Below are 26,685 nucleotides of genomic sequence, written 5' to 3' on the forward strand. Positions count from 1 at the left end.
ATCACCCTCAGGGGAGACGGGAGGGCGGGGTCAACGATTGAGTGACGGCCGCGCCAACCAATGGGAGACGGCTTCGTCATCGTGGGGGCGGGGTGAGCGCGAGGTCTCCGCTGAGTGACAGCTACTCCAGCCAATGGACGACGGCTCCGTGAGCGCCGGGCGCGTCTTGCGGGAACGGGACGGGGAGAGGTCTCTGTGATATGGGGCGGGGTTACCGCGTGAGTGACGGCCATACCAGCCAATGGTAGACGGCTGCGTGCACCCGTGGGCGGGATTGTCACATGAGTGACGGGTACTCCAGCCAATGGGCGGCGGCTCCGTGCGCGGCGGGCGCGCCGTGCGGGAGCGGTGGCGGAGCGGGCCGAGGCCGCGGTGAGACGGGCGGGGGGCGCGGGCGGGAACGGGCGCGGGCTGCGGGACCGGGGGGGTTCGGGGCTTCCCGCAGTCACTGCCGGGCTCGCGGCTGCCGGCCCCGAGGGGTCCCCGTGTCCCGGCCCGTGTCCGGCGGCGAGCGGCCGGTGCAGCATCTTCACCCTGGGCAGCGGGCGAACGGGCGGGAGGGAGCAGGTGACAGATCCAGCCACCGGCTGTCCTGGGGGAGAGCCGCCCCCTCGGCCTGGGAAGGGGAGCCCGGGGGGTTGTCTCGTCCGTACGTGCGGGGAGGGTGCCGGGGGATCCGTCCAAGCTCCTGCCGGTGGTGTCCGGGGATGGGCTCAGCCTGACACGCGGGAGGTGAACCCCGGGAATCACCTCTGAACCCCAGGAAACACATATTCGCTATGAGGGTGAGGCTCCCCGGGGATCCTGCAGCGTATTCCCGTCCTCTGGGATATCCAAAAGCCGTCCTGGAGACACCCTGCTGTCGGTGCTCCAGCCTGGGTCTCTTCCACCTCAACCACGCTGTGATTTCGCACTGAGTTTATTTAGGGCAAAGAACGTACTGCTGTGTGATTTTTTGGGGTGGCACTCGGTGTTTGTGCTGTGCTGCACTGAGCTGCTCAGGCCCGAGTGGTTGCAGAGTCCTTGGGCACAGGGTGTGGGCTGGCACGCTGGACCAGTCTCCCCTTGCCTCTCCCAGTTCACTGCTCCCTCTGTTCCAGTTGCCGTGGCTGAACACAGCCTGTCTGAGAGGGCACCGGGCTGATATGAGTGTGGTAGAGCCCAGGCAGTGGTGGGAGCAATTCTTTCACAGCCGTGACTTATATCAGCAAGTGATGGAAGAAAAGCAGAAGAGCAGTTGCAGGATAAGCAGCCCCTGGAAATGTGTATTTGGGCAGTGGTGGCTGTGGTTTCTGCTCTGACCTAGAGAGTTGAGTCCTAGTGCTGCCCGTTGCTGCCTGGCAAAGTTCTTATCTCAGTCTTCCAGTGTGGATGTGACTCACTCTCTGCAGCTCTGGAACGCGTTATCTAGATGATGTCTGAGAGGTTTTATGGTGTTACCTTGCTCTGCACCCTCTGAGCCTCGGTGCTGCTGAGACTTTCCCAAAGGAATGGGTGGCTGTGGTGGCCCCACACAGCCTGTCTGGGGTGGCCCATGTAAATCCACAGGGGCTCTGTGGACCACAAAGGTGGTCTTGGCTTTATGGTGATGTCAGCCTTGGGGGAAGCTGGAATCTCACCTCTGGTGGTGGCACTAAGGAATGGCTCCAGGATAAATTGTGTTTGATTTTTAACTCCGTGCCCACCTTGGGTCTTAGTCCTTGTGTGCAGCTGCAGCATTCCTGGGATGGGAGCCAGCCCCTGGTGTAGGGGCTGAGTCAACTGCTGTTGTCAGTATTGCTGCCCTGGGCATTCAGATACTGTGAGTCAGGTTCAAACCCGACGACTGTAAAAATAGTACAGTGTGGGTTCTGTGTCCTCTGGTGTAAAAGCCTTCAGGGCTTACATGTTTAAAGGGTTCTGTTTTTGTTTTGTTTTGTTTTTTTCTTTTAGCATGGGTAAAAACTTACTTTAGAAAAAGATTGTAAGTTGAAAGATCCAGATATATCTTTCTCATCAGTACAAAAGACTTAGACCCCGTGGCAGAGGTCAGACTCAATATCTTTTTATGGTGTAATTAGGATTAGGAATCACGCTTTCTGTGTCCAGGGGCTGTGCTCTACGTGGCCATGGATCTAATGAGGCAGAACTGTTCCTCAGTGTGAGGTGCAGCAGCATGGAACGAGTTAATACCTCGTGGTCAGAGTTGCTTTGTATCAAGATGGAAATGACTAAGCACACTGCATTCCTGAAGTGTTACTTATTTTGATATAAAATCTGCTGCTTTGGTACTGCCCATGTCTGTCAGGCATCAGCATGGCAGAGTTGCTCAGAGGAGCTTCATGTTTGTTCTGGAGCTGAACAGAATGGGAGCAGCTGGGAGCTCTGGAAGGGGTCCCTGCGGTGCTGGAAGTGCCCTCATCCCTCCAGGAATGAGCTGGCAGCTTCCCTAGGCTGCAGAAGGCCAGAAACTGTCTTTTATTTGGCTACTAACACAGCAGGCTTGGTGACAAGCAGGTCTCTTGGGTGGTTTGGGACTGCACAGCTCTCATAAAAGGAAATTGCTTCAGAGCTGCACGGACTCGCCGAGTCGGTGATTTGTGTGTTCCTGTGCCATTTGTGGAGCAGGACAAGGTAAGGAGCTGTGTCAGTGCCTTTGTTCAGCTGCTGGCGTGGGCAGGGGGCTGTGGGGTTCCAGCAGCACCTGCAGTGGGTGGGCTTGACCTCAGCACTAGGCAGTGTTTTACTCTTGAAAAGCACTGGCAGCTTTCTCTCCGTGAGAATGTGGTTTCAGGAAACGGAATTGTCTTGAGACTTTGCATGGAAAATGTGTAATGTGCTCTCTGGCATTCAGGACTGGAAAAAGAGTCAGGGCTACCTGTCATGTGCTGTGAACGTGCCTCATTCTTCTCCTTTGGATAAAGGCTTGGAAGCTGTCTTCATGCAGCTGGGATCAGAGAGGCAGTTAGGGAGAAATGTGTGACACTTAGTCTAGAAATTATATAATTTCCCCCCAAACTGCTGCTTTCAGTGAAATAATTCAGTATTCTTGACTACACCGACCTGCTGTAAAGTCCTGATGCAGTAAGGATGATGAATTTGGCTTCTCTGGAAATACTGGGAAGCACATGAGAGCCACTGAAGGAGTTTGGGAGGAGATCTCAGGAGAGAAGCATCACAAATCTGGTTAGTTTGTGATGGGAATGATGTGTGTCGTGCCTGATATGAGTGCTGGCTGCCTGACCCAGGTGGTCTCTGCCAGTTCTATGTCCCTGAGCTGTTTTAGCCTGTCCTGGGCTGCATCTGGGGGTGACCTTGCTTGGATCCCACCACCCCAGTGTGCTCTTTCTTCTCCAAGTATCAGTCTCTACCCTTGCCCAAGCTCACAAGAGATTAAATGCCTGGTTCTTGATACCAGCCACTGCCTTGCAAGCCTGGGCAGGTGAAGGGCTGAATTCCTCTCCCCCTTATTATGGTTATTTTGGAAAAGGCAGTTCAGGGCTGTGTCTGGCAGAGCACTGAGCAGGGGAGAAGCTTTGAGCTTGTGCTCTGCTGTCTGTGTTTAAGATGAGCCAGGAGCTGTGTGTGTCTGGTTGTATCTGGTAGTTCTGAGATCAGCGATGTGCCTTGGAAAGATTTTTCCTTTGCACTCAAAACTTTTTGGCTTTTCAGGTGAGTGAAGCTTATTGCTTCACCTTCTCAGTAATAGAACTTCTCCAGCTGGTGTGTGGAGCTGCACGGGCTGGGGAAGTAGCATTATGTGGTAGGTTTATGGTGAAGGAGAGGGAATAAACTCAGTGTGGGTCCTTTTCTGCAGATGTTCAAGGGCATGGTTGGATGGGGCTTGGAGCAACCTGGTCTAGTGGAAGGTGACCCTGTTGTGGAAGCAGAGATTTGGGCAGTGGGAGAGGGCAGGAGCATTGGGCTGACTTGGGCCAAGGCTCGATATGAGGAAGCAGGAATGTGTCTGTCTGGCTGAGGAAGCTGCAGCACAGGCAGTTTTTGTTGCACCCTCACCAACGTGAGTCATGGGAGGAAGGACACGGGGCAGGCTGGCAGAGCTGCCCTGCTTGGGCACAGCAGGGATGGACCCAGCTGGAAAGCTGTGCAGGGCTACTCAGCCTGCTCTGTGCAGTGATTTGTCCCCGTGGATGCTGGATAGCAGGAAAAGGTTCTTCCCCCAGAGGGTGGTGGGGCACTGAACAGGCTCCCCAGGGCAGTGGTCACGGCCCCAAGGCTGCCAGAGCTGGATGACACTTTCAGGCACAGGGTGGGATTTTGGGGTGTCCTGTGCAGGGCCAGGAGCTGCCCTCAATGATCCTTGTGGGTCCCTTCCAACTCAGCATATTCTGTGATTCCATGCAGATGTTTTGCCAGGCTGCTCCCGGAGGAGCTGCCAGCTGGAGGATTTGGAGAGGAATTCCCTCTCAATATTCCCTTGGGAAACAAGGGAGCTGTTGGTGCAGCATGTGGGCTTGCTGAGGGCATGGGCTGCCCATGCTCCATGAATTCTGGTCTGGAAGTGCTTAGTCCTGTGGATAAACCTGTTGCTCTGCAGTGTAGAGTCCTTCACAGCCTCTCCCTGTGCTATTCTGCATCCAGCAATCCCGAGTTTGAAGACCTGGAGGGCAGTGAAGGAGCCTGGTGTGAAGCTGCACTGGCTCAGGAGGCTGTTTCCCCCTCTCCTCACCTGGCTGACCCTGACAGAGCCTTTCCTTCTTTGCCTGTGCCTCCAGTCCTCGGGAGCGTCCTGGAGTGCTGCTGCTGCTGCAGAGTAATTGCAGTGGCACAGGAAGAGGGAAAGCTGCTTTCCTGTCTGCTAATCAGGGCTGTGCAGACAGGGATGGAGGAAGGATGGCTCTGCTCTGGCTCAGGATGTTTTGGCAACAATGCCTATTTATAGGAGAGGGCAGGGGCCCCTCGCTGCCCTGCAGGAAGGGGTCTCACAGTGGCCTGGCTACGGAAGCGTTGAGGGCAGGCTGGAATGCTGATGATGGAGCAAATATCCCCACCTCTGTGCTTACCCAGATTGTCCAAGTTTATCCTGCTCACTGCTGAGTGGGAGAGTTACTGGCAGCTGTCTGGGACAGTGTGGTGAGCAATGCCAGACTGCAGGAACCCACAGTGTGGGAGCTGCTTCCCACAGCGAGCAGTGCTGTTTTGGGGGAGGGTGACAGGGCAGCAGAGAGCCAAGGCTTGGTGCCATGTGTGCCCAAACCATCCCTGAACTGCTTGGGGAGCCCTGGGATGTCCTTCACCAGTGAGCTGTCTCACTGGTGATGTCGAGTAGAGGTACCAAGGCTGGTGCTTTGCTTTTAATTGCACCACAAATGCCTCAGCCAAGCGGGTCAGCAGTGCCAGGGACAGCACTGGAGCCTGGAATCTGAGGTGTGGTGCCAGCAGTGGGAAGGATGCAGGTCTGTGCTGTGGTGGGGACTCTCCACACCCAGCCTGGTGCGTGGGGCATCCTTGTCAGGCAGGTTTAAGCTCCTCTGTCTCCCAGCCTGGTTTGCTGCCCATCCTTGGCTCTGCCCACTCCTACAGGCTCTGGTGAGTCAGTGCAGGCTGAGTGTTGAAACAGCAGCTTTGAAGGACTTGTGTGTGGCAGTGGGAGCTGACTGGGTCTGTCAGGTGGAACCTGAGTACAGGTCTGGTGTGACTTTAGCCCCTGTTCCCACCTGGAGTGACTCTGGATTGCTTTCTGCAGAGATCCTCTGGTTTTGTGCATGTGTGGAATGGGCACTGCTTGCTGCTTGTTCTGCCTTTTGCAGCGAGACTTCTTGGTGCCAGGGGAATGTTACCAAAGCCAGAGTGGCCAGGCTTGCTGCCCTGGCCTGAGCCCAGCTTTGCTGAGCTTGTCTCCTAACACAAATGGGGAATGTTAAATAGACCTGGAGGGCTGGAACTTCTGAGATGGGATAATTGCCCAGAGAAAGGGAGGAACAGAGCTCGTTAGAGCCTAAGGGTTGCTGTCTTCTGTCCAGGATGAGTTTTCAACTGTGCTGGCATATCTGAGGATATTGGGGGTGCCTTGTGAGCTACAGGTAGAGCCAAAGGGCTCTGAGGCTGAGGATCTACATGTAGAATGTCTGTGCTGAGGCCATCCTGGACCTGTAGGTGCTGGGTCTGTACAGCCACCCCAGTTCTCCCTGGTGGTTTCACCTACCATCCTTGCTGGAATATCTGGAGGATGTTTGCTGTATCCTCTGGATTATACACTGGGATAGTCTCAAACATCACAGCTCCTGTTTGTGCAGGCTCTGCTTGGGTAGAAGAAGCCAGAGTGTTCCTTTAGCGTGTCTTCTCCTCTGCTGATCTTAACACAGGGCAATTTTTCTCCTGAGCATGAGAACTCACCAATTTCTTCTGCTTGTTAAAACTTTCCTGGCTGCAAACCACAGGCTGGGCACCACTGCCCTCCCGTCTCTCTGACAGCAAATGTAGGTCAGGTGTTGACAAACAGAACATCAGGCAGGTTTTTACTTGTGTTGTGCAGCAGGAGAGCAGTTCTGGGAGGAGGGTGCACTCCTCCAGAGTCGGGCTCTTCTCCAGCCATCACAGCTGTTCTTGTCCTGTGTGAAGCTGCAGTGTCCTGCTGCTGCTGCCTCTCTGGAGAAGTAGATGTGGTTCCCTTTTTAGGGAGGTGGTGTTCCACGTCCTGCTGTGTCTCTGCTGAGTGGAGAGCTCACAGTGCTGCAGGGGTTTGGCTCTGTGCTGCCTGAGATGCTCTGAGCAGGGCAGAGCATCAGGAGGAACTGCCTGGGCTGTGCCGGTCCAAGCAGAGGGGCTGGCTCAGATCCACGCTGCTGTGTTCCTCTTCCATGAAATAATTTCCTTGGGTTTGGACCCTTGGGATCCCTAACTGTGTTTTGTTCCTGTTGTGGTGTTTTGTTTGTTTTTTTAGCCGGTGAGGCCTCAACTTCCTTTCATTAACCCTCCCAAATGTGCGCTGCACAAACAGGCTTTGTGGGGAGCGCGCCCTGGAAGCCCGTCCTGAGCATGTGATTTGGGTTGGAATGTTCTTCAGCAACTGCCAGGGAGCAGCTGGAAGTTCTGAAGTTCGTGGGGGCTGGAAGTTCTGAAGTTCATGGGGGCTGGAAGTTCTGAAGTTCATGGCTGGAGCGCAGCTGATGGTTCTTGTCTCCCTTTTGTCCCCAGGTCACGCGAGGAGGCAGCGCTGACGCCCGGGGGCTCCCCCACACCTCTGGGTGTGAGCAGGACACAGGAGGACCTGGCCAAGGCTGGAGATGGGGTGTTTGTGAGCACAGTGGCACCTGCCATGCACCCAACGAGCTCTGTGGACAGCACCTTCTCCCGCTCGGCCGTGCAGACCCTCTCCCGCAGCCACTGCCGCAACATCAAGCAGAAGATCTCCCAGTGGGAGGGGAGGACACGGGGCTGCCCCGGCAAGGAGAGGCAGCAGCCAAAGGACTTTGGGGTGAAGTATGATCCCAGCTGCCGTGCTGTATCCAACGTGAAGCCAGAGCACACAGAGAAGGGCGGGTCCAAAGATCCAAAGAGCCTGGGGTTGGACTTCAGGGAAGGTGCACGGACCTGCTTGCAGACTGGTGGCTGTGATGGCCCAGCTTCCCAAGCTAAGGGGAAAGGACAGGGGCAAACAGGCTTCCTGGACCCAGGGGTGACACTGCCCCCAGGGAACTTCTATACCTCACAAGCTCTGTGGAGGAGAGCAGATCCCCCTCTGCCTGGCAAAGCCCCTCCTGTTCCCCTGGACCTTCAGAGGAAGCGAGGGGGCTCTGGCTCCACGGAAAAAGAACTGAAAATCAAAGGAGTGGACCCTCTCTGCAGGACAGAGAGGAGCTTGAAAAACATTTACTCTGAGGTTGAGGGGCAAGAGGAGGAGCCAGCTCCTGTCCCACCACCCAAACCCTGTAGGACTTTCCGCTACCTGGCAGAAAAGGGTGCTGGTGGTTGTAGAGATTCCAGTGCTACCAGGGAAGTTCCCCTGCAAAAGCAGTATGGAAGGGACCTGGTGTCATCCTCCAACAATCCTGAGAAGAGAACGGACAGCAGGAGGATCAGAGGGAGAGCCCAGAGGTACATAATTCATCTCTCATGTCTGAAACGTGTTTCCTTACCTCAGTTTCTCGATGGGTTTAAGCAGCTTGCTTGCCACGATACCCTTGTGGAGGTGCTACTACTGCTGATGCCTCTGCTGAAGGGGAGAGGATATTCCTGGATGAAAGTATCCCCTTTCCAGCATTGTGTGTGCACTGCTTTTACTGCTGATAATCTTGCAAAGAAGGCTACAGGCTCCAAACAGGTGTCAGCCCCACACCTTAGAACGGAGTGGAGTGACAATATGCTGGCCCCAGGGAGAGACCTGCCTGCTCCCTGCCTGCTCCCTGCCTGCTCCCTGCCTGCTCCCTGCCTGCTGCTTTGCCCTGAGCTTGCCCTCAGCTGCAATTTGTGGATTGCAGACTGGCTTTCTGCTGGGGCACTGTGGCTGCTGAGTATTTGGCTTTCCTGGGAGTGAAGGATTCTCTTTCTGCTTAAAGTTGAAGAGCGTGGGTTCCCCTGTTGCAATAATTTTGGCTGTTTTTCCCTCTTTCCCGTGTGTAAAAAACCTGTGAGGCAGCTTGATGCTAGTTCTGCTTACAGAATTGGGGCAACTGTGCTAGAGAAGTGTGCACATGACCATCAGGGAAGAGGCTCAAGGTCCTGAAACCTTTCATGGTGTCAAAGTGTGTGGCAACAACCCAAGTTTTCTGGGCCGAATCCCTGCCAGCTCCTTTGTGACCTCTGTGCCATAATTTTGAAATGCCAGCTCACAAGTGCATGAGCACCCTGAGCATGAGTAGGAGAGGTCCAGTAGAAAGCAGTGCCCTGATTCTGAGCGCTGCTGCAAGTCTACAAAACGTGTTTTGGGTTCTTGCTTCTGACAGGATGGGACTCACTTGGACCCTGCTTGGCCATGGAGCCTCCAGCTTCAGTTTTAACTTAAAAACCTTCCAGAGTAAGTGAGTAGGACTCACTTGGTGTGCTGGTTTGGGCTGGGACGGAGTTAATTTTCTTCCTAGCAGCTTGTGTGGTGCTGTGTTTTGGGTTTGTGATGAAAATACTGATAACACAGCAGTGTGTCAGTCACTGCTGAGCTGTGCTTACCCAGAGTTGGGAGGGGACACAGCAGGGACAGCTGACCCCAAGTGACCCAAGGGATATTCCAGACTGTGTGATGTTGTGCTCAGCAATAAAAATTAGGCAAAGAAGGAGGAAAGGGGGAGACATTTGGAGTGAAGTCACTGTCGTATGTGATGGAGCCCTGCTCTCCTGGAGATACTGAACACCTCCCTGCCATGGAAAATAGGGAATGAATCCCTTGTTTTGCTTTGCTTGCATGTGCAGCTTTTGCTTTACCTTTTAAACTGTCTTGATCTCGACCCATGCATGTGTTTTCCCACTTTTACCCTCTGATTCTCTGCCCCATCCCATGGGTGGGAGCGAGTGGCTGCGGGGGGCTGAGGGGTTAAACCTCAACACTTGGAAATCAGAGTCCAGAGTGGGGCATCCGTGTGCTGGATGTCCCCAAGGAGGGCCCATACCGTGTGTGGACTGGAGACAGCAGCTCACTGGTACAGGCAGGTGCCTTTAGGAGAAGTTACACTGGTTTTCCTCCAGGAAATCCTTTGAGTTTGAGGACATCCAGGGCTTCCGCAGCCGGAGGGCAGCCACCAGCTCCCACAGACCTCGGGAAGAGACAAATGGCACCACAGGATCCAGGCTGGTCTACGCACAGTCAGAAGACAACATCTACGAGGACATCATCTGTATGTGCCTGTGCTTCTGGGGGATGCCCTCGCTTTATTTAAGGGTTGCAGTTTTGCTGGGGAGGGAGGAGTGAGGATGAGGATGAGGATCCTTTCCAGCCCTCTCCAGCTCTGTGACTTTTTAAGTCCTTCCCCATCTGGGGTTCTCTGTTGGTGTTAGTAGCTATCTGCATGTGAACAGCCTGATTTCAGGTGTCCTGGAAGGTCACTGGGGTTGGTCTGTGCTAAACTGATGTCTTTATTAGCTCTTTGGATGCTTTGCTCGAGTGCTGCCCAGAGATCAGTGTGAACACTGCCAAATTAGCTGCTTTGCAACAGAGCTGCTTTCTCTGCAGGGGTGGAAGTGTTTTGTTCTGCTGTGTCCATGTACAGTTTGCCAAGTTGATGGCAGTGGGTTAGAAGGATCTTTGAGTGCTGGGAACCCTTCTTAAAACAGGTCTCTCAGACCTGGCTCATAACTGCACACTTTCCCTGCTAATATTCCTTGCAGGAATACATGGCTTTCCTTTCATAAATCCCCCATCCAATGTTTCTTCCAGGTCCTGCAAAAGAGAACCCTTATGAAGATATTGGAGCACTGCCCTTACCCCTCTGGAAGGTCCCATCTGTCTGGAAGCTGCCCCCTCCCCGGAGCATCAGCAGGGCTCCCAAGGTAGGGTGGGGGCATTAAATGGTCAGATGTTTGCAGAGCCATCCTCACAAGGACCCTACTTTGTGCTCACCCCCAGCCCCACATTCTCCACTGCAAGTCGTTGGTTTTCCTTATTTTTTATTGTTTGTTATGGATGTAAATGATATGTAATGTAAATAATGAACAGGCATGGCAGGGGCAGTTGGTGAAGCTGCCAAGGAGCAAAAGAGTAGGAACAAGAGAGTGTTGATGAGATGCTTCAGTGGGTGGGGTGGGGTGCAGAGTTTGGTAGAGCAGATTTACCACCTGTAATCTGTCTCCTTTGACTCTGACCTTGGACCAAAGCTTGATCTCCTGCTTTACCCGTCTCTTCTGACTCTGTTTTCCAGCCTCCCCCAAAACCTCCCTTCCTCAGCCGCAAGTCTCTTGAGCTAAAACCCTCCCAGACAAGTTTCCAGGGGCGAGTGGTGAAGGAAACCTCTCTGCCCGTCACACTGTCCGAGTGGAAGCTGTTCCGAGCAGTGGAGGCTGCCAGCAGGAGAAAGAACTTGCCCTGGGTGAGATTTAAGCGTGAAATGTTTTCCTTGTGTGGCATTTCAAACTCCTGCTGCGTTGTAGGTGCTTTGTGAGTGGTCACAGAGCTGTTTGCCTGGCAGGTGGGTGCTGCTGGGCACTGCTGGGTGTGTGTGTATAAGTGACTCTGCTCATCCCATTCCCTCTCCAAGTGGCAGGGCAGGTGTTTGGGGATCAGAGGGCTGGTTCTAGCTGGGACAGTGGTGGATTTGTTGGCCAAGAATCAACAGACAGAGCACTCAGTGTTGACCTGGAAATCAGGGCTGTGTGTGACTACAGGCTCTTCCTCCTGCTTTGTCATTTAAGCCTTGTTCCCAGTGTTTCCATGGAGTGTAAGGATGCTGGTTTTGTGCTCTGTGGGAGCTGAAGGGACAGTCCTGTACCATGCTGTGTGCATGTTCCCTGCTCCCAGTGACTGCTCAGACTCATCAAGTTCTCACTGCAGGCCGTGAGTTATTGGATGGCTCTGAAAAGCTGGGCCCTTGGTTCATTGGCATGTTGGCTTGGAGTTCTTGACTTGGCATCAAGAACAGCTGTTCCATGGTCTAAAGGTGAAGAGGAGCAAATAGGGATAAGTGCATTTCACAAAGCCTTCATACAGTTGTCCCCTCTGGCCTCTCCCTCCTGCCTGGCTGCAAAGGCCAGAGGACCAAGAAAGGCTTTTAATCCACCTTCACATAGAGGACTGTTGTAATTCTCATTTGATGCCTCGGGAACCTTTGTAGATGCTTACCAGCTTGTGGTTGGTTACCAGCTTGTCTCCCTCAGTGATAAAATGCAGCATGTGCTGTAGAAGGAGAGCTGCAGCTTCCACTGTGGTGGCACTTTGTGCATGGGACTCAAATCCCACTTGTGGTAGTGGCAAGGACTTAGTTTTGCCATGGTAAAATCATTTCACTTCTGCAGATCTTTTTCTCTTGTGAAAATCACGTGTCTTTGCTCAGATTGCACAGGACTGTGAGGTAGAGTTGGACAGCTGCAAAAGCCTTTTCAAACCTTTAAAGTGCTTTGGAGTATCAAGTAACTCCTGTCTGTGCTTCTAAGCAAACTGTAGGTCTGGAAAATCAGGAAGGAGATGGCAAGATTACTAAAATGCTGTGATGGAGAGTATCTTTCATTTGGAGAGGGAAAATAAAACATTCTCCAGAAGCAAACCTATTCCAAAAATCTGGTAACAATTCACATGCAGGAAGAGCATTTGATTCTCTTTGCTCCTGAGGAATTCAGCCAAGATTGCTTGAGAGATTGAGAAAAGGACTGGAGTCTAAATAGAGAAAAACTTACTTTTTGCTTGAGAAACATATGGTTGCCCTAAACACACCCAGGGTCTTGTACTGGTGACTCAGCTGCACAAAAATCAGAACAGAAATGGTAATTCTCTAGGTAAGGCTGGATGAAAGGGGAAAGAAGGCAGATTTGGCAGGAGAAGCACTGCTTTGTGCTGTGGGCTCTTTGTTCCTTGCTGCCTCCTTGTGCTGGGGAGGGCTGGCTGAGGCAGAAAATGGGGACAAATCGACTGGAAAAGAAGAGCTTAAGCCTAGTTTGCTGCGCTGGGGATGAAGGCTTCAGCTGAAAAACAGGTTCTCTCGAATATCTTCCTTTTTATGCAGTATTTGTGGTGACAAATGGCTGGGCCCCACCCTCCTAAATTCAGTTTAACGAATTCTTAACTTGAGACAAGAATGAACTTGACCTGCTCCCTGCACCCAGTGAAAATCCTTCTTCACATGAAGCAAGAGCCGCCTTTGATGTTGGGAGCCAGGGAGCCCCTGTGGCACTGCATTCCTGGCAGGTGAGGGGCAGGTCCAGGGCAGCCTGGCACAGGGTCACAAAACTTGTCAGGACTCTGGTTTTAGGGGTGCTGTGACCAGTAGAGGAAGATTAAGATTAACAGAGTCAGCTCCAAGTGTCTAAATGCTGACCCTTCTTTCATGGCTGTAGTTTAGTCTGCATTGGGCTGTGTTTTTCCCCGACCTTTTTCTTCCAGTGGATCAGGTCTGTGGTGTCCCTGCAGCACAGACACATTATTGTGTCCCACTCTCTGTCTTCACCCATGCAAAAATCACAGAATCCCAGAATGGTTTGGGTGGAAAGGCTCCAAAAGCTCATCTCATTCCAACCCCTGCCATGAGCAAGGATCTTCCACTAGACCAGGTTGCTCCAATCCTGTCATTTTAACAAACTGCCCTGGAACAAGGACTGTGCTTGGAGCAGCCTTGTTCTGTGCCTGACTTGTGCTTTGGGAACCTTCTTTGAACTGACATCCAAATACAGCAGCAAAGTTAAAAAACAACCCCAAAAAAGAGGCTCCAAGGTACAGTGAGAGAGCCCTGCTCTTTCTGGGCTTGGAAAGAATTGGGATGCTGGAGAATGTGTGGAATTCTGAGTCCTCTGTGATGGAGGGTTTTTAAGATGCTCTTGTAAGTGCCTTTGCAGTTGGCTTTTAATAGAAAATGGAGATGTGATGCCAGACAGTTTGTCACTTCTGCTGTTTGGTAAAGGAAGTGTGACAGTTTCCAGAATGTTGCCCAGTTTGGTGTCAGCTTTGGGTTGTGCTCACAGGAACCCCTCTGCTGCAGCAGAAATCTGTGCTCATTCATTCTGCAGTGAGCTGGGCTAGAAGTGCTCCAGCCTCTGAGCCAGGGTTCCTGCAAGGATTTGGGCAGCTTTTCCCAAGTGTTGTGGTGCTGGATTAGGGCTGTTGGGCTCCATCTCGTTGACACCCAGACCCTTTTCTGGACCCTCACATTAACCTCTGCTTCTGCTTTGGATTTCAGCTGGTACTGAAAATCCAGGAGATCTTTGATTCCAAGCGTGGAAAGAAGAGGGTGAAGCTGCTCAGTCCTGCTGGGAGAGAAGCACCTCCAGTGAAAGGTACTGTGGTCTCCAGCACCACTGTCTGTGCTATAAAACCTCTTGAGTGGCACAATTCCTGTACACCCTGGCCTGGCACCACCACCCCACGCTGGGCTGACACAGCAGTGCTAAACCCCACCTCTTGTGGCTGGAATTGAGCTTTCAGCATCACTAGGATTGGCAACACTTGCCTAACCCAAGTTTAACACTGTCACAAGTGGAAGATTCTGAGCCTGAAGAGCTGAGCTACTGGATAAAAGTGCTTTTTCAAAGGAGCAGAGTAAAGCCAAAAATTCCTCAGAAAACCACTTGGCACAGGAACTACCTCTGACTACTCCACTCACTGCTTTTGTGCCTCTAAAGTGATATTCCTGTGTTGTTCTGGTTTTGTAGCCATAGTGTGGTCTTTATTTATAGTACATTCAGTTCAGCAGCTCTGCAAAGTTTTATAGCAGTATCAAATAAGCCCCTGGTTTCTGCTCTTTGCCTGTGTTCAGCTGACCTTCAGGTCATTTCCTGACAACAGTGACTTGATATCAATTCTGCTTTTTGAAATTCACTGCTGTAACACATTTGCCAGCACCAGCTGCCCTTTGCTGGTGCTTTGGGCAGGATTGGTGGGCAGCCCTGAGGGATGTTGATCTGATGAGTCTCGAGTTGTCTCTCTTTCCCAACACTGGGTGTTGCCCATCTTCCTTCTGCATGGCTAATAAGTGAAAACTATGTGTGTTTCAGGTGAAACCAGTGGGAATGAAAGCGATACGGAAAATCAGCCAAAAAGTGAGTGAATCACAGGGGCTGGTCCTGTCCCCACAGCACTGCACCCTTGGCTAAGGCTCTGATGGGATGAGCACAATTAGTGGTGACTTCTGCTGAGGCAGAGAAAGGGAACCTCTGAGAGCTTCCCAGCTCCAAGGCTGGGAGCTGCTGCTGTGACAAATGATGCCTGAACACCAGAAAATAACTCTCTGAAACTCTTCTGAGTGTTAGAAACAGAAAGCACTCATTTATTTACAGCAGGCTGGGTGCTCAGGAATCATTCCCAAAGCAGGGAATTACAGAGGTTCTGCAGTTTTTATACTGTAATATCTAGACATTACATCATCTGTTACACCCACTTCCCAAATCTCCTACAATACCACCTTTGCCCCACCCCTGACACACCTCCCAAATTTGAGTCAGTGGTCCTGAAATGACCACTCCTTCATCTTCCTCTTTGTCTTCCTCATCATCTCTGTCCTCCCTGCAATGGATTCAAGGTCTCTGGGTAGCTTTGACTACTTATATAAAGTAGTGGGACTCTGTTATGTCTCTTTTTTAGTACATTTCTACAGATGAGTAGCTCTTCACCTTGCTAAAATCTTTTGTTCGTTGAAATTCTTCACAAGGAACGTTAAACAGCGTTTTCAGAAATCTTGTACGAAGGTACTTAGCGAGCTAAAAGTAATAATGAGCTCTACTAAAACCTTATATAATATAGATTTTTAAGGCATCACAAACCAACCTCTATTTCTGCCACTTCCCATGAGTAGTGGAGGTTTAATGCCATTAATCTGCCCGTCACAAGAAACAGATTAATTTTGGGGTTAGTAGAGTCACACTTAACTAAAATATGTCTTCTGGGAGATTGTCCTTGGTCAGCTTTGCTGCCAACACTTGAGATTATTCCCCCCCCTAATTCTTTCCCTTGGTTCTGTTTTATATAGTGCTGTGAGATGCCCTTTTCTGTGGGGAGAAGTCACTTGTTTGTCAGGTTCCACAATCCTGAGTTTGATCACAGACCCAAACTACAGACTTGAAACACCTCCTTGGTTTTGGCTGATGTGGTGAGGCCCTGGCACAGGTTGCCCAGAGAAACTGTGGCTGTCCCATCCCTGGAAGTGTCCAAGGCCGGGTTGGATGGGGCTTGGAGTAACCCGGGCTAGTGGAAGGTGTCCCTGCCCATAGCAGAGGGTGGGACAAAATGATCTTTAAGGTCCCTTCCAACCCAAACCATTCTGGGATTCTGTGAATTGTTTTAAGAGTTTCATTTGCTTGGAGGGAAACACACAAAAGGCCTTAACTTGGAACAAATAATGAAGTTCCACTTTTTTATGATAAGGAGAGTAATGGAGAGTGAAGAATCTCTGCAGAAATACAGTGATGGAGTCACTGCCTGGTTTGAGAGTCGTTTGAAAGTGTCTAGAATGTGTCACGGTGCCTGGGCCACAGGAATTTCTGACGTCAGAGTGCTGTGCCTGTGCTTGTGAGTCTGTGCTGCCTGTCAGGACACCCCAGCCTGGAGATTTCTTGGCCAGGAAACTGGCTCTGCCTTTCCTGAGTGCCAGTGCTGCTTTAGAGTCGCTGCCTGGCAGTTACTGGCACTTACTGGAGCGGGGCTTCCCTTGACATTAGCACAGCACATCACTCCAGGGTACATGGGAAGAACATCAGGGCAGCAGGAGAATGCTGGGTATTGGTCAGGAGGGATTTGCAGAGCTGCTGCAAGGCCTGTGCTCCCTGTCTGAGTCATGGAACTGTTGAGGTTGGAAAAGACCTCTGAGGTCATCAAGTCCGACCGTCAACCCAGTGCCACCACCACGTTCACCCCTAACCCACGTCCCCAAGTGCCACATCCACACGTTTGATGAACACCTGCAGGGATGGTGACTCCACCACTGCCCTGGGCAGCCTCTGCCAATGCCTTACAACCCTTCCTGTGATGAAATTTTTCCTGTCATCCTGTCACTTGTCACCGGGGAGAAGGACAGCTCTGTGCTTGAGGAGCTGACTCGGGTGTCCCGTATCCCGTGGAGAGAAGGAGGGATGTCAGGCAAATCCACCCATCTCTTTTCCCCCTCTGGAGATGATGATGAGTCCTCTTCTGTGACCTGCAGGTGTGTGGCAGTGACAGCCACGGGCTGATTTGGGATTTATTTCTCCCTCCAGGTCGCCACAGGTGCCCACGGCAGGTTCAGGCAGCCTCCAAGAGGAACCCTCACTACCAGACCTTGGAGAGGGATCTCATAGAGCTGCAGGAGCAGCGGCTGTTTGAGCTCTTTGTGGTGGTGTCCCTGCACAAGAAACCATCTGAGGTGACCTACACACCACAGATCATCCAGCAGTTCCCCAGCAAGGTAGGAACTGCTTGGAATCCTGCCCACAAAACACACTCAGCAGCGTTTCCCTTCCTGAGGATGGGATACAGGCTTGGAATGTGAAGCACCTTGCTCTGTTACAGACCTAATGTATGGCACTGGGAGGTTGTTGAATATATTTCTTGGTAATGAGTTTATTGTCTTTTTTGGAACTAGGAACTAGGAAGGCTCCTACTTAATTCAGATTTCCCAGAAATATCATAAATCCACACAGGATTGTGATACCTGCTGAGGCAGATGAGAGAGAGGAAGGGAGTGCATTGCTCTATTCCCAAAGCTGGCAGGATCTCATCCTGACAGTCTGATCTGTCAGCAAGGAGTGAAGCAATTTGACTGATGGTGCACAGGAACTGGAATCCCAGGGCTTTTATGCTTATTGACAGTATTTTGAAAAAAATAACAATAAAAAGGCAAAGCTGTGTGTACCAACCCCCCAGCCAGGGGAGAGCTGTGGAAGCTGAAGTGCTGTAGCTACCACGAGCCATTTGAAGTGAGCTGTTCAGCCCAAATGGGTGAGAAAATCAGTGTGTGACTCTGAGTTATGGCTCAGTGTACACGGTTGTGAAGCTGAGATGGAGCCTTGATGCTTCTGTGGTTCCAGATTGAAATGAATATTCAGCTGTCACTGCCTAGGCTTGTACTGCTGCCTTCCACTGAAACCAGGACAAAGATAGGAATTCTAGCTGTGCTGCCAGGAGAGAACCAGAGATCATTAAGGAATCTGCATGTCATCCAAATAGGTGATGTCAGATTGCTTGAGAGGGAGTTATGTGGGACCCCAACAGGACTCACAGTGTCCCACTTCCAGCTGCCTAAAGGATTTATGCACAAGTAACTCCCATGTCTTAAATGTGTGAATGCTCTGGATTCACAAGATGGATAAGGAACTACAGCCAGAAGGAGTGCACAGTGTTAATTTAGTGGGTAAAACCAAAAATACATAAATAATACTTGCTACAAGTGCAAACTTGAGGGTGTTAGGGGAAAAGAAGGAATGTGGTAGATTTAGCTGCAACCTCTCAGTCTGTCCACTGCCTTTGGGAAGGGCACTGCAGGGCTCCTCTCCTGCTGCCCCAGCAGACAACCCAGCTCTGCCATGTGGCTCTTTATTGCCTTTTGTAAGTGCACTGACACAACAAATTACTTTCTCAGTATTTATTTATTTTCTGCTCAGATTAAAGTGTTTTGATGAGTGGCTTATGATGGGACACTCTGTCATATTGGGATTTTGCAGGAAAGATTGCCAAGTAGTTATGGAGGTGTTCTGATTACAGATTTGCCTCCCTTCTAATATTAGCCTTGCTTCCAAGTAATCTGCTGTCACCCTCTTCTTTGGGCTGTGTGCCCAAGGACATCAAAGCTTTTGTACAACTGTTACTCTGTGAAAATGCTGTTCTGTTTTCCTAATGTTCCTTTGAGCTGTCACAGCTTGGGACACTGGAATAGCCTGGATGTGCTGAGTGTCTAAAACCAGCTTTATGCCATAAACTTTTCACCTCTCAGGGGCATTTCCTGCTTAAATATGATCTCTCTTATTTGAACACCTTCCTTTTGCACTTTCTGGGCAGTTTTGTGTATGGAGAGTTGACCTCTAGTCTTTGAGGGATTTGATTTGAACCCACACGTGGTGTAGCTGGAATGTGTGATTCAGAGACTGTTGTTGCACTCGAGTTATGAGTGATCTCTGCACATCACAAGCTGAACACATTCCTGTTCCTGTTAGTGTTTTCAAATCTCCTAGGGACAGAACCAAAGCAGGCTGACCCAGCCATCATTTGGGGGGTCAGTTCTGGCTTCATTCCCCAAGAAACTTGAGTGCTTGTAAATCCTTACTGTGTTCTTACCAAGACCAGCTGAGTCATTTTACAAAGGTCCAGTCAGCAGGAAAAATGCAGGAGGGAACTGGGAATCTCTTATAGTCAGAATGTATTCTCCTGTACCTGTGCATTAGTTATCTGATGGATCAGCATTTGGAAGTGTCAGGAAGATGCTTTCTCTGTTGTTTTAAATGCTGCAGCTGTGCACCAACCTCAGTGACTTCAAATGCATGTGTTACCCCTCCAGCCTGAACATCCCTTCAGACAGTCAAAGGATACTGAAGAGAGGCTAAAGGTCATTCCCAGATTCTGCTTTCCAGATCCTAAAGACTGGTTTCCTGCATCAGACCTTAAAAGGTAAAGACTTGGTTTTGAATGCTTTTGCCTGAAACAGGCACTGCTGAGAGCTTTGGTGTGTGCCAGAGGAACTGCAGCCAGAGCAAGGGAAAATGGGAAAGGCTGAATCCCCTGTGCAGGGGAAGATGAGATGGGGACGTGGGCTCAGAGTTCTGCTTCTGCCCAAGCACTGTCTTTCCTTTAGGGAAGTTTGTGACAACCAGCTGCTGGGGCTGGAAGTGCTGCTGCTGCTCCTTGGCTGAATGGAGAAGCAGCTGGGAAGGAGGAGAGCTGGAATAGCTCAGGGAGAGCCCATGGGCTGCAGGCTTTCCTCCTCAACAGAGCCTGGAGTCCTTGCTAACCACAGCCAGGGATCTTCAACATGACCAGAAGGAGAATGGCTTTATTTTGTGTGCTTTGTCAGTGTTTTCTCTGAGCTGTATGGTGGGTTAACCCTGATTTAACCCTGCCTTTTGTTCCCCAGTGAAACGTTCTCCTTCGTGCTGACGGGTGAGGACGGCAGCCGCTGGTTTGGGTACTGCAAGAAGCTCCTGGTAAGGGTCTGTGTGTGGGCTGGAGGGTACAGAAGGCATTACACAGGCACAGTCAGGTGCAGGGCATGAATCAGAGGTGGTTCTCCATGTGGGGTGTGCAGCCTGTGCTGCTGTGGAGGCACCAACCCTTTAAATGCAGAGGGAAGGGTCATGGTGATCCCCAGAAACAGTGAAACGGGCTCTGGGCATGAAACAGCTCCTGAAACTGGGCATTCCTCAGGAATCTTTTAAGTCATAAGTGTAGAGGGAAGTGCAGCAGAAGGAATTCTGTGACTGAGCTGCAGTGTAGGGGCTGGTTGTTCACTGCACCCCTGTTCTCAGCAGAGCTGTTGCTGTTGCCTTTCAGCCAGAAGGGAAGGGGAAGCGCCTGCCCGAGGTTTATTGCATCGTGAGCCGCCTGGGCTGCTTCAACCTCTTCTCCAAGGTGAGCTGGGGACAGCCTGTCACCCGAGTCTCTGACAGACTGCAAGCTCCAGGAGGATGCTTCTGTCAAGCCTAGAATTGCTTAGTGATTGCAGCTCATCCCCTGAGAGTGGGGGTTTCTTGCTGCCTTTGCTTTGAGAGGGAAAATAAAGTGATATAGTGCAGAGACTTGTGAGCCAATACACAAGTCCTTCAGCAATTACTGTCAGGAAGTGGCTTCTGATACCTGGTGTAGTTGAGGGTGCCCCTTCATCCTCTTCTTCCGTGACTTGGAAATGGAAAATCAGTTTGGGAATGGGGTAGATCTCACCTTGTTTCTTGTAGCACCATGAGGAGGGGAGATAAAGAGGTGAAGAATGGGGAAAAGTGCTGCAGGTAAAGGGCAGAATAATACAGGGGTAAACTTTGATGAAAGCTGATTCTGATTGTTGGAGCAGAGAGTTTCTAGAGCAATGTTCCAGGAAGGTTTCTTGGGGAGGGTGGTGGGATGTTGCTCCTCTTACTTCTCTAAATAATGAGAATTTATTACTACACACAAGACATTTCCTTCCAGTAGCAGGAGGCTGGAGAATGGAGAGTTGTGCTCACAGGAAGCTGTTCCTGTTTGGTTGTTCAGGCATTTGAGAGGGGCTTTCACAGGGGTCACAAGCAAGAGGGAAGGGCTTCCCCATAGCCTGGAATGCTCAGAGAGGGGCTCCCACCTCCCCTGGCTCACCAGCAGCAGTGAACCGGTGCCCCACGTGTTTTCTTGCAGATTTTGGATGAAGTGGAGAAGAGGAGAGAGATGTCCCCAGCCCTTGTGCACCCGTTCATGCGCAGTGTGATGGAGGCTCCGTTCCCTGCCCCAGGACGCACCATCACCGTCAGGAGTTTCCTGCCTGGAGCAGGAGATGAGGTAACAGGGATGAGGATGGGCTTCCCTCTGTTAGTGGGCTCTCTGGGACACAGAGCCTCTTTGCAAACTGCCCTGCAGTGATGCTGCCTGTAAATGATTAGTCTGGGGAAAATGCCCTGGAGTCGCAAGGGAGGTTGTTACAGAAACCAGCTTTCTGTGGAATCCCCTACATTGGAAGTGATTCCCTGCTTTTTAAGGAGGAGCTGTTGGGGTCCTCTGTGCTGCACCAACTGCCTGGGCCACGGGGTTCCACTCAGGACCATAAAATATGCTGAGCTTGAAGGACCCACAAGGATCATCCAGTCCAACCCCTGGCCCTGCACAGGACACCCCAAAATTCCACCCTGTCCCTCAGAGCGTTGTCCAAACACCCCTTGAGCTCTGGCAGCCTTGGTGCCGTGACCACTGCCCTGGGGAGCCTGTTCAGTGGCCAACCACCCTCTGGGGGAAGAACCTTTCCCTGATATCCAACATAACCCTCCCCTGACACAGCTCCAGCCGTTCCCTTGTGTCCTGTCTGTGGTCACAGAAAGCAGAGATCAGAGCTGCCCCTCGTGAGGAAGCTGCAGACCCTGATGAGCTCTGACCTCGGGCTCCTCTTCTGCAGGCTGAGGGGCAGCAGCTCTGGGCTCCCCCAGCACTCTGTGTCTCTCTCACCCCTCAGGTGATGGAGCTCTGCCGGCCCTTGGACTCTCGGCTCGAACACGTTGACTTCGAGTGCCTCTTCCAGTGTCTCAGTGTCCCCCACACGATTCGGGTCTTTGCCTCTCTCCTGCTGGAAAGGAGGGTCATCTTTGTGGCTGACAACTTAAGGTAACAACTGAGTGTGACTGATTAGTTCATTCTGAGGGGTACTGTTGTTGGATACTGTTATTTCTTCTGCCTTTGGGCCTGTTCCACGTGCAAGCCTCTTTACTTTTTGTAATTATTTGCATTTGAAAACCTTTTGCACTTGCCACACAACATGTGCATGCTTAGATTTTGGAGTTTGCTGTTTACACAAGAGGAAATATGTTTACTTTACCTTTTTAGTCTGGGTTGATGCTGTTTTAGCTCCCCATAACTGACTTTAAAAGTGAGTGCACGGGACTTCTGCTGCTGCACACAAACACTTGCCCTGAGCGTTTCTAACCTGTGGCTGTAGCTGAGACCTGAAGGAAACACTGACAATCCACCCTGTGCCTCTCTCACCTTTCCAGCACTCTGTCTAAGTGTGGCCACGCTGCTGTTGCAACACTTTACCCCTTCACCTGGCAGCACACCTACATCCCAGTCCTGCCAGCCTCTATGATCGATATCGTGTGCTCTCCGACCCCGTTCCTTATTGGCATTCTCTCCTGCTCCTTACCACAGCTCCAGGACCTGCCCATAGAAGAGGTGAGAATGGGGTGAGGGACAATGTCAGTGGGATGAGGTTGCCCCTTCTGGAATAATCTCTGGATTCTGTCTTAATATAAACTCAAACATTTTGAGAAGTTGGCGAACTTTGCAGACACCGGTCAGGGTGTCCCAGTGTTATCAAAGATAAATAATGTTCACTGTTCTTAGAGACAGGAATATTCACTGTTCTTAGACACAGGCTGCAGTTAGGCAGCAGAACTTGTGTGACAGGACATTTAAAAAACAACAAAAAAAAGTTGGGTTTATTTTCTGTACAGCAACATACCTGGTTACGAGTCAGTGTGTTTTGTACATCTTTCCTCAGGTTCTCATTGTTGATCTTTGTGCTGACAAGTTCTTGCAAGAGGTGAGTGAAATAACAGTACTAGTCACTCATGCCAGGAAAAGGCATCAATGAAAGAAATAAAAACAAGCACTCAGGATAAGCTGGTGTTCCTATGTAGACTCCAGTGGCTGAAGAAATACCTTGTAATCCCTTTGGGCTGACAGAGAAGGGAACAGGTTTAAAAATCCCATTTGCATGATATGGAGAGCTCTGCAAAGCCAAAGATGCTCCTTGTCTGAGCTGAATTTAAAAGTGGATAGCTGGTTTATTATGTGAAGGGGATCACTAAGATTCTCTGCTGGCTTCTGGCTGTCTCTCCCTGTACTTGTTCTGTAAAATACTTTCTCCTCTCTCATCTAGGTGGGGCATGTTTATTGGTTTGGGTTGTTGTTTTCCCCAGGAGTGATAATCTAGGGAACAAATTATCACAGTTCACTTGTGGTTCTTTGCTGAACTCCACCTAAAGTGCTTCTGCATCACCAGACAAGGACCTACAACACACTGGGATATTTATTACTAGTTCAGGAGGATATTTGCTTCTCCTTTCCCTTGCCTCACTGTCCTGTTTTGCATTGCAGCCTGCACCTGGAGAAAGGTATTAAAGGATTGGGGTTTTTTTAAAACCCCAATTTTTGGGGGTTGAGGCTTGTCATATTTTCTCAACAGACTTGTTGTTGTATGTTGTGTGTTTTATCACTGGTGAAATAAGCCTGAGTCTGTGTCGTAGCTGTTCTGTATTGGCCAGCTGTGTGTGTGACTTTAACAGAACATGTTTGGAGGGTGCTGAGCAAATATTTTTCATTTCTGTGGCTACAAAACAAATACATTGCTCCACCAAGATCCACCATATCCCAGAGTAACTCCCCTCCAACTGCTTTAGGCACGTTATGGATATTTCTAATCTGTTCCCTGGTTCTGCTGACGATGGATCTAACACAAAAATCCTTCCTTGGCCAATTTTTGTCTGTAGGTATCAGATGAAGACGAGATCCTGCCTCATAAACTCCAGGCTGCACTTGTACAAGTCTTGGAAGAACGAAGTGAAATCCTGTCACATGGGCAGAGCGACACACAAGGTACTTCTGGGGAAAATTTTCTGTGGAAAAGTGTTTTCCCATTACCAGATCTTTATAGCTGCTGTGGAGTTGGTATAAAAATGAGCAAATGGGAATAAGGGACGTTAAGAAGGGACATTTTAGCTGTTTCCCTGTGATCCCACTGAGGACATCTTGCTTTGTGAATGTGTGAGAAGTTTGGTGTGCTGACAGTTGTTCCTCTTTTCACAATCAGTATGTGCAGAGCTGTAGTTTTCCTTGGGCCAAGGGCATCAGTTCCTGGGCTTTGAGTTTTCTTTGATTTTTCTTAAGTGGCAGAGACAATGCTTTTCTCAAACAGAATTTCTGTACTTTAGAAGGTACTCTGACAGATCATTTTCAAAGCTGGACTGATTTATACATAATCCATCAGATAAGGAAGTGTGAGAGTTTTAAAAAGCATTGGATGGCTGCAGAGAATGGCATTGTCAAATGATGTAATTCCATACACATGAGAGGTAACAAAGTTAGTTTTCCAGTGGGCTTGTGTTGTGTAGTTTGTCTGATTCTTTAAGAGAATTAAACTTAGCCTGTCAGCATATTAGACACGAGATGTTTGGCAGGAAAAATGGAATTCTGAATGTTTTAACTGCTGGAAAGGCTTTAGAATTGAACCTGTCCCAGCTGCAGCACAAAGCTGACATGGGAAATTGAATATTTGAGCTGTGACCTGTTTGATGTCAAAGATTCATCTGAGATTTCATAGTCTGAGACAGCCAGCCCAAAAAATAACTGAGGTCTCTTAGAAAGCTGCTCCTCCTTTAGAAGAGGAATGACCAAAGTGATGGGAAATCCCTCTGTGTCCTCCTCACAGGGGACATGACTCTGAACTCGCTGGTCTCTGAGGCTTTTGTGCAGTTCTTTGTGGAGATTGTTGGGCACTACTCCCTGCACATGAATGTCACAGAGAAGGGGGAGCGGGTGTTCCAGCGGGAGCCCTTCCGCAAATCCCACGTGTCCCGCAACGTGCGCCACTTCCTGCAGTGCTTCATGGAAACCCAGATGTTTGCAGGGTTCATCCAGGACCGGGAGCTGAGCAAGAACGTGGTCAAAGGTAGGTTTGATCTTTCTTCTCGTCCTGGAAAGTTGTCCTGTTGGGATTTTGGCATGTGGGATAGCCCTGTTCTCTTCCAGTTACTCAACAAAATTCATCTTATGGAGCAAAGAGTTGTTGCATCTCTCCTTTCTGGGCTCGATCCTGCAGGTTACAGACACTACATGCAGGATTTCCTTTCATAACCTTGTTAATCATAGAAGATGCCACATGGTAAAGGGTGCAGTAGCTCATCTAGGTGAGTGATTTTTAATTTTTTTGGATTTTTTTCTCTTTAGGCCTTTTTGAGGTCCGTGCCTTGGAGTATTTGGAGAGTATTCCAGAGACAGAACGAACTGGAATGAACAAAATCCTTCGCAGCCTTGGTAAAGGGAGACCCTTGATTTTTGTTGATTTTTAATTTTTTTAATTAATTTTAGCTAGTGAATAATTAATTTGATGCAAAGGAGAGCAGGGCCCCTTCTTTGCCTTGTGCACTTGTGTTCCTTTGTATAGATTTGCCCCTTCAGGAGATGCCAAACACTTTGCAAGATTTTTCTTTTATTTTTAAGCTTTTGCGTCTTTATCTAAAGTTTCTGAGAGGTGCTGCTCTGGGGGATGTCCAGGCTTGATCCTTAACTGTGAGGACACACTCAGAGGGCAGAAGTTGTGTCTGTAGCAGAGTGTGGCCATGTGTGACTCAGCCAGATGCTCCTGGCGTGTCTCCAGCTCACAGAATCATGGAATGGTTTGGGTTGGGAGGGACCTTAAATCTCATCTCATTCCACCCCCTGCCGGGCAGGGACACCTTCCACTAGCCCAGGTGGCTCCAAGCCCCATCCAGCCTGGCCTTGGACACTCCCAGGGATGGGGCAGCCACAGCTTCTCTGGGCACCCTGTGCCCACCCTCACATAAATCTCCTAGAGCTGTTTTTTTTCCCCTGCAGGCAGCAAAATGAAATTTCTCCAGAAGAAGTGACCGGGCGCTGCTGCGGGACAGCGGCGGGACCGGGGCGGGGGCCCCGCCCGGGGCCGGGCTCCGTGTGCGGGGCGGGGGCTCCGTGTGTGTGTGTGCTGCGTTAACAGTCATCTCACGGATCGAGATCCAGCTCGTGGATCAATAACCAGCTCGTGGATCAATAACCAGCTCGTGGATCAATAACCAGCTCATGGATCCAAACCCTTCCCGTGTCTCCGTTCTTTGCGGGGGGCGGGGCCAAGGCTGGGGTGGGAGGGGCGTGGCCGAGCCGAGGTGGGCGGAGCCAGGGCTGGAGTCAAACCGGGAGGGAAGGGGCGGAGCCGGGCTGGGAGGGCGGGGATCTGAGTCGGGAAGGGGCGTGGTCTGAGCCAGAGGGGGCGTGGCTGAGTCGGGAGGGGCGGGGTCTGTGACTGTGAGGGGCAGCAGAGGCGAACCCTGTGGGGCGTGGTCTGAACCGGGAGGGGCGTGGCCGGGCGGGAGGGCGGGGCCTGCTGACGGTGCCGCTCTCGGTCCCGGTCCCACCGGGGGGGGCGGGCCCCGCGCAGGCGCAGAGCGCGCGCGGCCGCGGCCGAGATGTCGGGCCCGGGGCTGGTGGCCGGGGACGTGGTGGTGGACGCGCTGCCCTACTTCGACCAGGGATACGAGGCGCCGGGAGTGCGGGAGGCGGTGCGTGCGGGGCTGGGGCGGGGGGGCGCGGGGCTGGGGCTGGGGCGGGCCGCTCCGCCTGACGCCCCGTGTGCGCTAGGCCGCGGCGCTGGTGGAGGAGGAGACGCGGCGGTACCGACCGACCAAGAACTACCTCAGCTACCTGCCCGCGCACGACTACAGCGCCTTCGAGGTGAGCTGAGGCGGCCCGGCGGCCCC

General features: G+C 51.1%; 2 protein-coding genes across 5 annotated transcripts in view; both read left to right on the forward strand.

Annotated features, from left to right (window-relative positions):
• The first annotated feature begins 339 nt into the window (after positions 1 to 339).
• Positions 340 to 25,862, forward strand: DENND2C (DENN domain containing 2C). 4 transcript variants are annotated; one of them, XM_027659802.1, is made up of 19 exons: positions 340 to 372; positions 7,138 to 8,037; positions 9,619 to 9,767; positions 10,307 to 10,419; positions 10,788 to 10,955; positions 13,749 to 13,845; positions 14,563 to 14,607; positions 16,756 to 16,943; positions 19,029 to 19,138; positions 19,602 to 19,671; positions 20,018 to 20,095; positions 20,849 to 20,989; positions 21,654 to 21,802; positions 22,189 to 22,366; positions 22,695 to 22,736; positions 23,686 to 23,791; positions 24,624 to 24,863; positions 25,142 to 25,228; positions 25,790 to 25,862. In XM_027659802.1, the coding sequence occupies exons 2-19, from the start codon at positions 7,259 to 7,261 to the stop codon at positions 25,819 to 25,821; spliced, it is 2,772 nt and encodes a 923-aa protein (XP_027515603.1). In that variant the 5' UTR covers positions 340 to 372; positions 7,138 to 7,258; the 3' UTR covers positions 25,822 to 25,862. The 4 variants fall into 4 exon arrangements, 3 of the variants coding, with proteins under 3 accessions (XP_027515603.1, XP_027515601.1, XP_027515602.1); XR_003530361.1 differs by lacking the exons at positions 340 to 372; positions 25,790 to 25,862 and adding an exon at positions 23,294 to 23,310 and having other exon boundaries at positions 6,494 to 8,037; positions 25,142 to 25,229; XM_027659800.1 differs by lacking the exon at positions 340 to 372 and having other exon boundaries at positions 6,495 to 8,037.
• A 532-nt stretch (positions 25,863 to 26,394) lies between these two features.
• TRIM33 (tripartite motif containing 33) overlaps positions 26,395 to 26,685 on the forward strand; it is a 42,454-nt gene continuing 42,163 nt past the window's right edge. Inside the window, exons 1-2 of the mRNA XM_027659632.1 lie at positions 26,395 to 26,487; positions 26,567 to 26,659. Of these exons, the coding sequence (XP_027515433.1) occupies positions 26,395 to 26,487; positions 26,567 to 26,659 (186 nt within the window). The remainder of the gene's footprint in view (positions 26,488 to 26,566; positions 26,660 to 26,685) is intronic.

The sequence above is a fragment of the Corapipo altera genome, unplaced genomic scaffold, assembly GCF_003945725.1.
Source record: "Corapipo altera isolate COAL_440 unplaced genomic scaffold, ASM394572v1 77b, whole genome shotgun sequence".
Taxonomy (NCBI): domain Eukaryota; kingdom Metazoa; phylum Chordata; class Aves; order Passeriformes; family Pipridae; genus Corapipo; species Corapipo altera.